Here is a 13,761-nt window from a genome sequence, read left to right as displayed (position 1 = left end):
CAGCGGTGCAAAACGTCGATCGCAGAAGGCTTTGAGTCGATCTCAGCATTAGGTGACAAACTGAACGCCGCCAGGAGGCTGAGACCAGCAGGTCCTCATCTGATTGGCTTATCAAAACGTTCATAACTTTATTAAAGAACAACAACAAAAAAATCAACAAAACGTGTTCAAATTAATGACCCAACAACAATAATAATCTCAGTGATTATTGTTTCAACAAGGTGTTGCGCAATTCTGTGCGTTTCGGTTCCATTATTAAAATAACGAGCAGAGCAGGAGTTTAAAATTAACTCATCAACAACCGCTGTGTTCATGAGGGGCTTATTAATGATCATAAAATAAATATCAAGCCTGCAAACCTGATATTGTAACGGATTGAATGTTATGTTTTTAACGTAATCTCTGGTCGGCTTGGGGAGCGCAGGAGGTTGCCATGGTAACGGGTATGCTTAAATGACAGAGAGAGACGAAGAGTAAAAAGGTGCCAGTGGTTTAGAGTTGATCACCTGTTCAGGTTGTTTTACCTTTGTTTACCTTTGCTGTGGCTCTTCACAGCCACTGTAGTTTCTGAAACACGGTAAATATGTTTCATTAAGTATTTAACAAACAAATGGCTTCTACCGCGATAATTATCTGAAATTAAATTAATTGTCTAATATAAAAAAATAGTTTGGTGCTGTCGGGCTCAGAGTCTGAGAGGCTTTTCCTTTATCAAACAATTTGGTTTTTTTTGCCTCTTATTTAGTGGAAATATTAATGTTGATGAGACTTTCTCCAAAATGATAACCTTTTTCAACCTTTATAGCTCCACTGTTGAAAATGAGGCTCTTAACATTCACAAATGACAGTGAAATAAAATCCAGTCCAACATCTGGTTTGAGGTGATTCCTCTGGAACCTGTTGGAGGAAAAATATCCCAACTTCAGAAGATGAGCTTTAACCTAACAGAGCTCTGTGGTTCCTCCTGTCAGTGTGAGAGTCAGGGTGAGGAGGCGCCATGTTAGGAAGAGAAGTGGAAGCTGGAGGATCTTCAGAACAAACAGGTCATGATGCTGGGCTACTGATTATCCCTCTGTCTGGACACAGGATCAATAGAACCAGTTTAAAAGCTAAAATGAATGGTTATATGCCAGACATGGAAAACTGGGATGCACTCCATGCCATGATGTTCACAATTTAGGTCTCATGGCATCTCTAGGTTCAACATTGCAGGCAAAGGGTTGAGAGAAATATAGCTTTATTTTGTAGCAATTCAAGAGCTACTCAGGCTGGCGCAAAAGTTACAACAGTGAAATTGAGCTATCCAGTGTGGGTCCTTAGGCAAGACCCTTGGAGCTATATAGCCTACCTCATACCATGAGAGACATTGATATGCATAACATGCCGGCTCAGACGTCGCCCGGCCAAACAAGGTCTGCGTCAGGTGCTGGGGAACCAGAGCACCTTGATGACAAATGGGCTACTGGAACAAGTCGGAAATGGGCGAGAGGTGAAAACCTGGATCTGTTGGAATGCTACTACTCAAGTAACCCTAGTCAGAGGGGCTACATGCAAAGACTGTGGGGAAAAATGGTTAGTTCGACATCCCCAGTCTACAATGACTGCTAAACAACTAGTAGCTCAGTGTTCCAACATCCGCAAATGACAACTGCTATCACAACTTGAGATTGACGAGTTAAGGGGGCAAGGGGGAGGAGCCTGGATGTCACGACAGGGCGGAGTTAACTACAACTACCCGCCCAGAGACTGGGTATGCAGCCCCAGTAATGAACGAACTATCAAAGCTGAACGAGGCAGCAGCTGACCTGAGAGAGAGAATCATGGCCCGAATGAACACCAGACAACCCCGACGCCAACTACAGCAGCTGAGTGAAGTACCATCAGAAAGTCTAATTGAAGATGTGAATGCAGCATTGAGAACTACCAACACCATAACTGAAACCAATGAGCTGATATACAACTCAGCATCAGTGATCCTTGAGATGCTTGGCTATAAGAGCAACCATGAGACCCAATATCCACCATGGAAAAGACAGTTAGAGGCTAAGATCAAGATAACAAGGAGGGAAGTGAGCCAACTGTCAGACCTGACCTGAAACTCACTGCCCTCCATGAGCGACTGGCAGCCCAACTGAACCAGCTGCTACAAAATGGGACTCACCCTGAATGGTTAACTGAAGGGCGCACAATCCTGATACAGAAGGATCCCTCAAAAGGTTCAGTCCCATCCAACTATCGGCCAATAACCTGTCTCCCTACAACATGGAAGCTCATATCAGGCATCATAGTGGCTAAGATAAGCGGACAAATGGATAAATACATGAGCACGGCACAGAAGGGCATCGGCACAGCAGAGGAGCCAAACACCAACTCCTTGTAGACCACACAGTTGCCCGAGGCTGCAAAACCCGACACCCAACCTGTGCACCACTTGGGTTGATTACAAGAAAGCCTATGACTCAATGCCACATACCTGGATCATTGAATGCTTAGAGATGTACAACATCAATAGGACTCTAAGAGCCTTCATTGCAAACTCGATGGAAAACCACCCTTGAAGCCAACTGTAAATCACTTGCCACTTGTAAACCAAGGAGATGCTCTGTCCCCACTGCTGTTCTGCATAGGCCTGAACCCCCTCAGCCAAATCATCAACAAGACTGGCTACGGATACCGACTCAAGAATGGGGCCACAATCAGTCACCTCCTCTACATGGATGACATCAAGCTGGACGCCAAGAGCGAGCGAGACATCGACTCACTGATCCACACCACCAGGATCTACAGCACTGACATTCGGATGTCATTCGGACTAGAGAAGTGTGGCCGGATGGTTACAAAGAGAGAGAAGGTCATCCACACAGAAGGGGTCTCACTCCCAGAGGAAACAATAGTAGACAAGCAAATGGCAACCTCGATGAGGTCACAAGGAAAGGAGCCACAGCCAAATACCTCCAACGAATAAGGCAAATCCTGAGAAGCCAGCTCAATGGCAAGAATAAGATCTGTGCAATAAACAGCTATGCCACAGCTATAGGTAATCAGATACCCTGCTGGAATAATTAGCTGGCCAATGGAAGAGATAAAGGCCACGGATGTTAAGACTCGGAGGCTACCAACCACGCATGGAGGGTTCCACCCCAAATCCAGCACCCTGAGACTGTACACAAGCTGTAAGGAAGGAGGCAGAGGACTAGTGAGTGTGAGAGCTACTGTCCAGGATGAAACATCCAAGATCCATAAATGCATCAAGGACAAAGCTTCAACAGACGATGTGCTCAGCGAATGTCTCAGACAATGGGGAACAGAGGACGAGGTGCTGGAGGAACCATCATGGGAGGACAAGCCCCTACATGGGATGTACCACCGACAAATAACTGAAGTGGCTGATATCAGGAAATCCTACCAATGGCTGGAGAAAGCTGGACTCAAGGACAGCACAGAGGCCCTCATCCTGGCTGCACAGGAACAGGCCCTAAACACCAGAGCAATAGAGGCTCAGATCTACCACACCAGACAAGACCCAAGGTGTAGGTTGTGCAAGGAGGCCCCTGAGACTGTCGAGCACATAACAGCAGGGTGCAAGATGCTGGCAGGGAAAGCGTACATGGAACGACATAACCTAGTGGCGGGCATAGTGTACAGAAACATCTGTGCAGAATATGGACTGGAAGCCCCGAGATCAAAGTGGGGAACACCCCCAAAGGTGGTGGAGAATGACCGAGCTAAGATCCTGTGGGACTTTCAGATCCAGACAGACAAGATGGTAATGGCGAACCAACCGGACATTGTGGTGGTGGATAAAGAACAGAGGAAAGCCGTTGTGGTGGATGTAGCAATACCAAGTGACTACAACATCAGGAAAAAGGAGCACGAGAAAATGGAGAAATACCAGGGCCTCAGAGAGGAACTGGAGAAGGCCTGGAAGGTGAAGACCACAGTGGTGCCTGTGGTCATCGGGGCCCTCGGGGCAGTCACCCCCAAACTGGAGCAGTGGCTAAAACAGATCCCAGGAACAACATCAGACATCTCAGTCCAGAAATGTGCAGTTCTAGGCACAGCCAAGATACTGGAGGAACCCTCAAGCTCCCAGGCCTCTGGTAGTCTTCCACCCGGGAGACCCAGGTTCGAATCCAGGCTGGGGCAAACATTAACAACAGTGAAATTGAACTATGCCGTGTGGGTCCTTAGGCAAGACCCTTGGAGCTATATAGCCTACCTCATACCATGAGAGACATTGATAAGCACGACATGCCGGCTCAGACGTTGCCCGGCCAAACAAGGTCTGCGTCAGGTGCTGGGGAACCACAGCACCCTGATGAAAAATGGGCTACTGGAACAAGACGGAAATGGGCGAGAGATGAAAACATGGATCTGTTGGAATGCTACTACTCAAGTAACCCTAGTCAGAGGGGCTACATGCAAAGACTGTGGGAGGAATGGATACTTCGACATCCCCAGTCGACACTAACTGCCAAACAACTAGTAGCTCAGTGTTCCAACATCCGCAAACGGCAACTGCTATCACAACTTGAGATTGACGAGGTACAACACAAAGGGGAGGAGCCAAGACGCCAGGTCAGAAGGGAGTTAACTACAACTACCCGCCCAGAGACTGGGTATGTAGCCCCAGTAATGAACGAACCATCTGAGCTGAACGAGGCAGCAACTGACCTGAGAGAGAGAATCATGGCCCGAATGAACACCAGACAACCCCGATGCCAATTACAGTGGCTGAGTGAAGTACCATCAGAAAGTCTCATTGAAGATGTGAATGCAGCATTGAGAACGATCCCTACCAACACCATAACTGAAACCAATGAACTGATATACAACTCAGCATCAGTGATCCTTGAGATGCTTGGCTATAAGAGGAACCATGAGACCCAATATCCACCATGGAAAAGACGGTTAGAGGCTAAGATCAAGATAACAAGGAGGGAAGTGAGCCAACTGTCAGAGCTCCTAAGGGGTGCAATGAAAAGATCAGTACCCAAGAAGTACAGCCAGATGCCCATACCTGAAGCACTCGAAACTGCCAAAGGCTCCAAGCCTTGGCCAGCCGCCTAAAGAGATACACAAGAGAGAATGAAGCCAGGAGGATTAACCGGCTCTTCTCCACCCAACCAGCTAAACTGTGCTCTCAATGGCAGGGTACTAACAACAGAGCAGACCCACCAAGGCTGGAGACTGAACAATACTGGAAAGGCATATGGGAAAGGGAGCCAAGATACTGCGCAGAACCCTCAAGCTCCCCGAGCTCAGAGGATGAAATGAAAAGAGACCACCCGCGGAGGGTGAGAAGGGACTTCTTTATATATATATATATATATATATATATATATATATATATATATATATATATATATATATACAGTGGTGGAGAAAGTACTCAAAAAATGTACTTAAGTAAAAGTACAAATACACAGGCAAGTAAAAGTCAAAGTACCACATTAACATTTTACTTAAGTAAAAGTAAAAAAGTACTGGCTTTTAAAAGTACTTAAATCTTCAAAGTAAAAGTACTTGCTGAATACATAACCTAATCGCTAATATCATTAAGTGTGCCGATAGTATTTAATTGAATACATCATAAATGTGCCATTTTAATAGACAATGTCACAGATTAAACATGTTCTTATTGTGTTTATTCTCTGTAAGAGTTTAGACTTAGATATGTGATTTTATGCATCATGTTTTCAGTTTCCTGTCCTAACATAGCATGAACTTCATTAGTGACATTTATTTAGAAAGAAATCCAACTGAAAGGGGATGGAACGAAGGTGTGGGGGGGAAGACATGCAATCGAGGAGCCACGTAGCAGAGTTGTAGTCAAGACCACCGAACCTGAGACCAAGACCAGCGCCCTGCGCTACATGACACAATAAAATGAAATGCACCTATCAAAATTGGTTCTCAGATTGATCTGAAAGATCCACATTTCCATAAAAACACCTAGATATAAATACTTAGAGCTGAAATATATTTAACCAGTATCAATTAAAACTCATTTCATTCTGTTTTGCTTTCATCGCTGTGCTACAATCCGCAGAGGTCTCCTGCCATCCCTATAAAAATAACACCCTGGGCGGTTGCCCATGTCAGAAATCACAACTGTCTGCACCATTAAACCATGAAACATAGCAATTAACGGTAAACAACACTATGAACACTGTCCAACGGCGCAACAAGCAGAAGGAGCACCGTGACTGTTCTCATCCTCCCTCCCTCTGCATGTTTGCCACCATGACAGGAGACGAAATCAATCAATGAGCATGCTCTGTGTTCATACGTTCAACTTTTACTTATTCGGCAATTAAATAAATGTGTGTGTGTGTTGTACTGCAATGTATGTGTATATGTATATATATATATATATATATATATATATATATATATATACACACACACACACATATAAGAAGAACAAGAACAAAGAATGGCTCTAACAAGGAGGGAAGTGAGCCAACTGTCAGAGCTCCAAAGAGGTGCAATGAAAAGATCAGTACCTAAGAAGTACAGCCAGATGCCCATACCTGAAGCACTCGAAAGTGCCAAACAAAGGCTCCAAGCCTTGGCCAGCCGCCTAAAGAGATACACAAGAGAGAATGAAGCCAGGAGGATTAACCGGCTCTTCCTCACCCAACCAGCTAAAGTGTACTCTCAATGGCAGGGTAATAACAACAGAGCAGACCCACCAAGGCTGGAGACTGAACAATACTTGAAAGGCATATGGGAAAGGGAGGCGTCCCACAACAGCAATGCACAGTGGCTAACCTCTCTATGAGAGGACCACAGCAACCTCCCTGAACAAGCCCCGGTAACCATCACTGTGGCAGATGTCCAAGAAAGAGTCTCAGGTATGAAAAACTGGACAGAACAAGGGCCTGACATGATTCATGCCTACTGGCTAAAGAAACTCACTGCCCTCCATGAGCGACTGGCAGCTCAACTGAACCAGCTGCTACAGAATGGGACTCACCCTGAATGGTTAACTGAAGGGCGCACAATCCTGATCCAGAAGGATCCCTCAAAGGGTTCAGTCCCATCCAACTATCGGCCGATAACCTGTCTCTCTACAACATGGAAGCTCATGTCAGGCATCATAGCAGCTAAGATAAGCGGGCACATGGATAAATACATGAGCACAGCACAGAAGGGCATCGGCATAAATAGCAGAGGAGCCAAACACCAACTCCTTGTAGACCACACAGTTGCCCGAGACTGCAAAACCCGACACACCAACCTGTGCACCGCTTGGATTGATTACAAGAAAGCCTATGACTCAATGCCACACACTTGGATCATTGAATGTTTAGAGATGTACAACATCAATAAGACTCTAAGAGCCTTCATTGCAAACTCAATGGGGCTGTGGAAAACCACCCTTGAAGCCAACTGCAAACCACTTGCACAAGTGTCCATCAAATGTGGCATATACCAAGGAGATGCTCTGTCCCCACTGCTGTTCTGCATAGGCCTGAACCCCCTCAGCCAAATCATCAACAAGACTGGCTACGGATACCGACTCAAGAATGGGGCCACAATCAGTCACCTCCTACACATGGATGACATCAAGCTGTACGCCAAGAGCGAGCGAGACATTGACTCACTGATCCACACCACCAGGATCTACAGCACAGACATTGGGATGTCATTCGGACTTGAGAAGTGTGGCCGGATGGTTACAAAGAGAGGGAAGGTCGTCCGCACAGAAGGGGTCTCACTCCCAGAAGGAACAATAGCAGACATAGAGCACAGTTACAAGTACCTGGGAATACCACAAGCAAATGGCAACCTCGATGAGGTCACAAGGAAAGGAGCCACAGCCAAATACATCCAACGAATAAGGCAAGTCCTGAGAAGCCAGCTCAATGGCAAGAACAAGATCCGTGCAAAAACAGCTATGCCTTACCAGTAATCAGATACCCTGCCGGAATAATTAGCTGGCCAATGGAAGAGATAAAGGCCACGGATGTTAAGACTCGGAAGCTACTAACCATGCATGGAGGGTTCCACCTCAAATCCAGCACCCTGAGACTGTACACAAGCCATAAGGAAGGAGGCAGAGGACTAGTGAGTGTGAGAGCCACTGTCCAGGATATAACATCCAAGATCCATAAATACATCAAGGACAAAGCCTCAACGGACGATGTGCTCAGCGAATGTCTCAGGCAATGGGGAACAGAGGACGAGGTGCTGGAGGAACCATCATGGGAAGACAAGCCCCTACATGGGATGTACCACCGACAAATAACTGAAGTGGCTGATATCAGGAAATCCTACCAATGGCTGGAGAAAGCTGGACTCAAGGACAGCACAGAGGCCCTCATCCTGGCCGCCCAGGAACAGGCCCTAAAAACCAAAGCAATAGAGGCTCAGATCTACCACACCAGACAAGACCCAAGGTGTAGGTTGTGCAAGGAGGCCTCTGAGACAGTCCAGCACATAACAGCAGGGTGCAAGATGCTGGCAGGGAAAGCGTACATGGAACGACATAACCTAGTGGCGGGCATAGTGTACAGGAACATCTGTGCCGAATATGGACTGGAAGCCCCGAGGTCAAAGTGGGGAACACCCCCAAAGGTGGTGGAGAATGACCGAGCTAAGATCCTGTGGGACTTCCAGATCCAGACAGACAAGATGGTAATGGCGAACCAACCGGACATTGTGGTGGTGGATAAAGAACAGAGGAAAGCCATTGTGGTGGATGTAGCAATACCAAGTGACCACAACATCAGGAAAAAGGAGCACGAGAAACTGGAGAAATACCAGGGCCTCAGAGAGGAACTGGAGAAGGCCTGGAAGGTGAAGACCACAGTGGTGCCTGTGGTCATCGGGGCCCTCGGGGCAGTCACCCCCAAACTGGAGCAGTGGCTCAAACAGATCCCAGGAACAACATCAGACATCTCAGTCCAGAAATGTGCAGTTCTAGGCACAGCCAAGATACTGCGCAGAACCCTCAAGCTCCCAGGCCTCTGGTAGAGGACCCGAGCTCAGAGGAAACCACCCGCGGAGGGTGAGAAGGGAATTTTTTTATATATATATATATATATATATATATATATATATATATATATATACACACACATAGAAGAAGAACAAGAACAAAGAACGGCTCTCAGTGAGGCTTCAGTCCCATCAACCTTAGTAAAGATCAGTCCAGAAGAATCGGATCGTTCCTGAATGTCATATCACTATATTGCACTTTGGTCACAGCGTTGTCCCATATATGCCACACCTCAGTCAACACCTCCACACAATAATTCAGGCATGATTGACAACTGTTTTTCATGTGTCTCTGTACAGCTAGCTTTGCTAGCATAACGTCCACAGATCTTACCTTTCTTTAAGCTTTCCTTCGAAGTGACGCTAAAAGTTGGACTAAGTCCTCACCGTCTGTGAAAGCGAAGCGATGCTGGTTTTACATGTCGCCATATCTTATGATTTATGCAGCTATTGTCAATTAGTTAGACATCTTCTACCGCTCAGAGGAAACCACTGCGCATGTCTGGAGCTCCGCGTGCGAGTAAAGGTGGAGGCGATGGGTGACAACAGACATTAAGTCACGTTATTGCTTGGATTTTACGGCGCCACCTTAAGTCCCTGAACTTCACATTTTAACGGAAAAAAAGAGCAATGCGAGTTGGATGTAACGAGTAACGCGACAGTTTTGTAGAAATGTAGTGAAGTAGAAAGTACAGATACTTACTGTAAAATGTAGTGGAGTAAAAGTAGAAAGTATCCATTATTAAATCTACTTAAGTAAAGTACAGATACATGAAAATTGTACTTAAGTACAGTAACGAAGTACTTGTACGTTACTGTACTTCCCACCACTCGTATTTTCCGCACTATAAGGCACACCTAAAAACCTTCAATTTCAACTACAGTAAGCAGCCGCCGACTTCATTTTTCGCCCGTAGAAGAAGAAGCGCACGGTGCATGCTGGGATAGTTGTCAGAACGCTGGTTTGTAATCTATTAATAAAGTTTGACTGACCTATCTACCTACCAACCGTCTAGAATCAAGTCGCCTGCAGGTCATTTAGCACCACGTTCTCCATGAACATGCTGTGCACGAACGGAGAAGGGTCATCATCGTCCGGCCACGCCCTGGCCCAGTCGCGGAAGGGTCTCCTCGCCAACCAGAGTCGGACTGTTTTGTTGACATTCCCTTTAGTCCAGCTTTATCTAGTGGATGCATAACGTAACTCCAGCCTCTACTGTAGCATCTTATTCTATGCGCCTTATATATATGAAAAAAGTTTTAAAATAGGCCATTCATTGAAGGTGTGTCTTATAGTGACCCACCTCCTGCCTCTGATTGGCTGTTCCTAGAGAGCACTGGGAGAAGGCAGAGGAATTAAATTATTCTCAGGTAATCTCTCAACATACTGACAGTCTTAAGAAATATGTACTTTTTGTTAATAAAAGTTGCATACTGCAGCTTTAACTTCACTTCAGTGTAAATATGGATGTGTGCTTTTTGGTCTTTGAATGGTAACATTTATTTTTTACTAATAAAAACAATTTAAAAAACACGATATAATTAACTTTGCAATTGACAGGGCCCTGATTTTTTTTCTATTCCTATGAAGAAAAATTAAAAAATTATTTTGTGGAGGGCCCTCTGTCGGTCATAGGCCCTAGGAATTGTCCTAACTTTTCCCCCCTTTACGGCGTCCCTGAAGCCTGCATTTGCATGTTGTTGAAACAAGGTGCCTTTTATCCATCCATTAATCCATTAATCACCCTCTAAACCTTGAAGGATATTGGAGGGGTTGTTGACTATAAACATACATTAGGTATGAAGTGGTGAAAATCTTGCATCCATGTCCTGGTGAATACCACAATGTTGCTTTTTCAGGGTTTTTAGCTTCAAAGTTTTTCTTTGCAAGTGCTCTAAAACCTATTTTAATTGTTTTATAGCAAGTGACTGGGCTATTGCACTAGTGATATAACCGGTCAACAGCCAAGTCTGTGACATATTCTTTAAAAATGTGAAACAAATATTCTCATAAAAAGTCACTGCTTCCTACTTTGTGTTAGGAGATTGAACAGTAAGTAAGTAGTCATGTTTGTTAACTCAGCATGTTGTGCTGTGCAGTTCGTTGTGTTTTGGTTCATTTAAAGGCGACCCTCACACACGCCTTTTCTTCTCAAAACTTGTAACGATTGCACTCCAAACTTCTCCTCACACTCAAACTTAGTCTCTGCCAGATATTTTTGTTATCGACGGACTATTGATGTGAGATCTCGGGGGATAACATTTCACAAGTAAGATGGACATATTACCATTTATATTTTGGGAATAGAATATTACCATAGGGCTGCACAGTGGCGCAGTTGGTAGAGCTGTTACCTTGCCTAAATATTCTTAATGGGGAAAACAGAATAGTTTAGGAATAGAATGTTTTGATATTGATGTATGATGAGCATTTTACAAAGCACACAACCAGTCATAATTTCTGAATATATATTATTTAGTAATGTGCACAGTGGCGCAGTTGGTAGAGCTGTTGCCTTGCAGCAAGAAGGTTCTGGGTTTGATTCCCGGCCCCGGTCTTTCTGCATGGAGTTTGCATGTTCTCCCTGTGCATGGTGGGTTTTCTCCGGGTACTCCAGCTTCCTCCCACAGTCCAAAAACATGACTGTCAGGTTAATTGGTTAAATTCTCCCTAGGTGTGAGTGTGGTTGTGTGTCCTGTCTGTCTCTGTGTTGCCCTGCGACAGACTGGCGACCTGTCCAGGGTGACCCCACCTCTCGCCTGGAACGTTGGCTGGAGATAGGCACCAGCAACCCTCCTGACCCCAGTAGGGACAAGGGTGTACAGAAAATGGATGGATGGAATATTACCAAACTGTATGTCTTATGTCCACCTGCAAAATGCCAGCTAATATTAGCTATAGTGCTTAGTGTAATACTGGAGTTCAATCCCCGCTATGAAGGCTAATCGAGATTTTATAATTTTGTAATTCTTTCACTCTGTCAAAAGTAAGATAGCTCCCGTTTTTGTTTAGAAGGTTTCACATTGAAAACGATGTAGGGAGAAGTGGAAATGTCTATAAGGAGAGATGGATTCACTGCACCTCACGGATGAATCTCAGCTGCTGAATCTCTGCTACAACAACTGGACTGGAAAACATGAACAAAACCTATATGGATATTATGTATTTACTCATGTGCATATAAATATGTGCAGTTTAATAAATATTATTCAGCATTAATCATTATTTAATCATCTTTGTTTCTCTATAATTCTGTGTTTGTATATTTATATAAATATGTATTGATATTACTATCCATTCATTTTGCTGGTGCCTATCTCCAGCTAATGTTCCGGGAGAGAGGCAGGGTCACCCTGGACAACACAAAGACACACAACCATACACATAAACACTCACACCTAGGGACAATTTGGAGAGGCCAATTGACCTGACAGTCATGTTTTTGGACTGTGGGAGGAAGCCAGAGTACCTGGAGAAAACCCACCATGCACAGGGAGAACATGCAAACTCCATGCAGAAAGACCCCAGGCCGGGAATCAAACCCAGAACCTTCTTGCTGCAAGGCAACAGTGCTACCAACTGCGCCACTGTGCACATTACTAAATAATATATTTCAAAAATTATGACTGGTTGTGTGCTTTGTAAAATGCTCATCATACATCAATATCAAAACATTCTATTCCTAATCTATTCTGTTTTCCCCATTAAGAATATTTAAATATGCTGAACCATGTATCAATCTAATTCAAAAATACTTAAAAACAATTTTCCTGCTTTGAAAATATAAATGTAAGCAATGTAATAAAAAATATTAAAAGTTTTCAGAGCAAAAGACATGAAATCCTGCTTTAAGACTGAACATGTGTGATCTTGGATTATGGCAGAAAAATTTCCCCATATTATTTCCTCATCAGGGGATTTAGCTCTGTGGTCCAATAAGTAAAAAACACATTACAAGCAGGTGCTGGTTCACTGAATTACCTTGAGCCACTCCTCGGCCTGTTCTTTGCTCTGCACTGCCAGCACCAGGGCATCTGCCCCCTGGTGGACTATCTTCAGTTCGTGCTTCTTCTTCCTGCCATCTTTGGGGATGTGCATGATGCTGCATCCTGACAGAGTGAGCTCCATCTGTGGGGTCTGGTCTTTAGAAGATTTGTAGCACTACAAGTAGATAGGAACAGGTGGTTTATCGCTTAGTGGATGAAAATGTGACTGTTGGTGCAGATGTTTAAATGCCACAGGCAGGAATAACAACCAGAAAACTTCATTTTCACAAAGCTTCACAATTAGAACACGAATAAACAATTATATTTTTTAAATCCACAAATGAAGTTAGTAAATTTATTACATTTTCTCACTAACTTCATTCGTGGCAGTTTTTTTATTAGCTCCAGGGGCCTTAATTTGAGAGTGCTCAGACAGGGAAGCGGGTTGTGAGAGAGGGGCAAAAGATAGAATAGAATTTATTATTTGTCACTGTACATACACTCACCTGCTACTTTATTTGGTACACCTTGCTAGTACCAGGTTTTGCCCTCAGAACTGTCTTAATCCTTGGTGGCATAGATTCAACAAGGTACTGGAAACATTCCTCAGAGTCTACCCCATATTGACATGACAGCATCACAGAGTTGCTGCAGATTTGTCAGCTGCACATCCATGATGAAAATCACATCCCAAAAGCACATTCAGTGTGATGGCTCCTACAGCATGGAATCAGCTCCAGTCTAAACTCAAGATGTCAGATCTGA

The 13,761-nt window shown here is 44.5% G+C and overlaps 1 protein-coding gene across 2 annotated transcripts in view; it reads right to left on the bottom strand.

Moving 5' to 3' along the window:
- The window catches only part of afap1 (actin filament associated protein 1), an 89,529-nt gene that overhangs the window by 33,465 nt on the left and 42,303 nt on the right, over positions 1–13,761 (bottom strand). For both annotated transcript variants that reach the window (XM_088015098.1, XM_088015097.1), the window contains exon 6: positions 12,992–13,171. In XM_088015098.1, the coding sequence (XP_087871224.1) occupies positions 12,992–13,171 (180 nt within the window). The remainder of the gene's footprint in view (positions 1–12,991; positions 13,172–13,761) is intronic.

The sequence above is a fragment of the Poecilia mexicana genome, unplaced genomic scaffold, assembly GCF_051168715.1.
Source record: "Poecilia mexicana isolate PSO_F unplaced genomic scaffold, ASM5116871v1 scaffold_18, whole genome shotgun sequence".
In the NCBI taxonomy this organism is placed as follows: Eukaryota; Metazoa; Chordata; class Actinopteri; order Cyprinodontiformes; family Poeciliidae; genus Poecilia; species Poecilia mexicana.
Note: the sequence above shows the minus strand (reverse complement) of the source record. Positions and strands in the feature narration are given on the sequence as shown.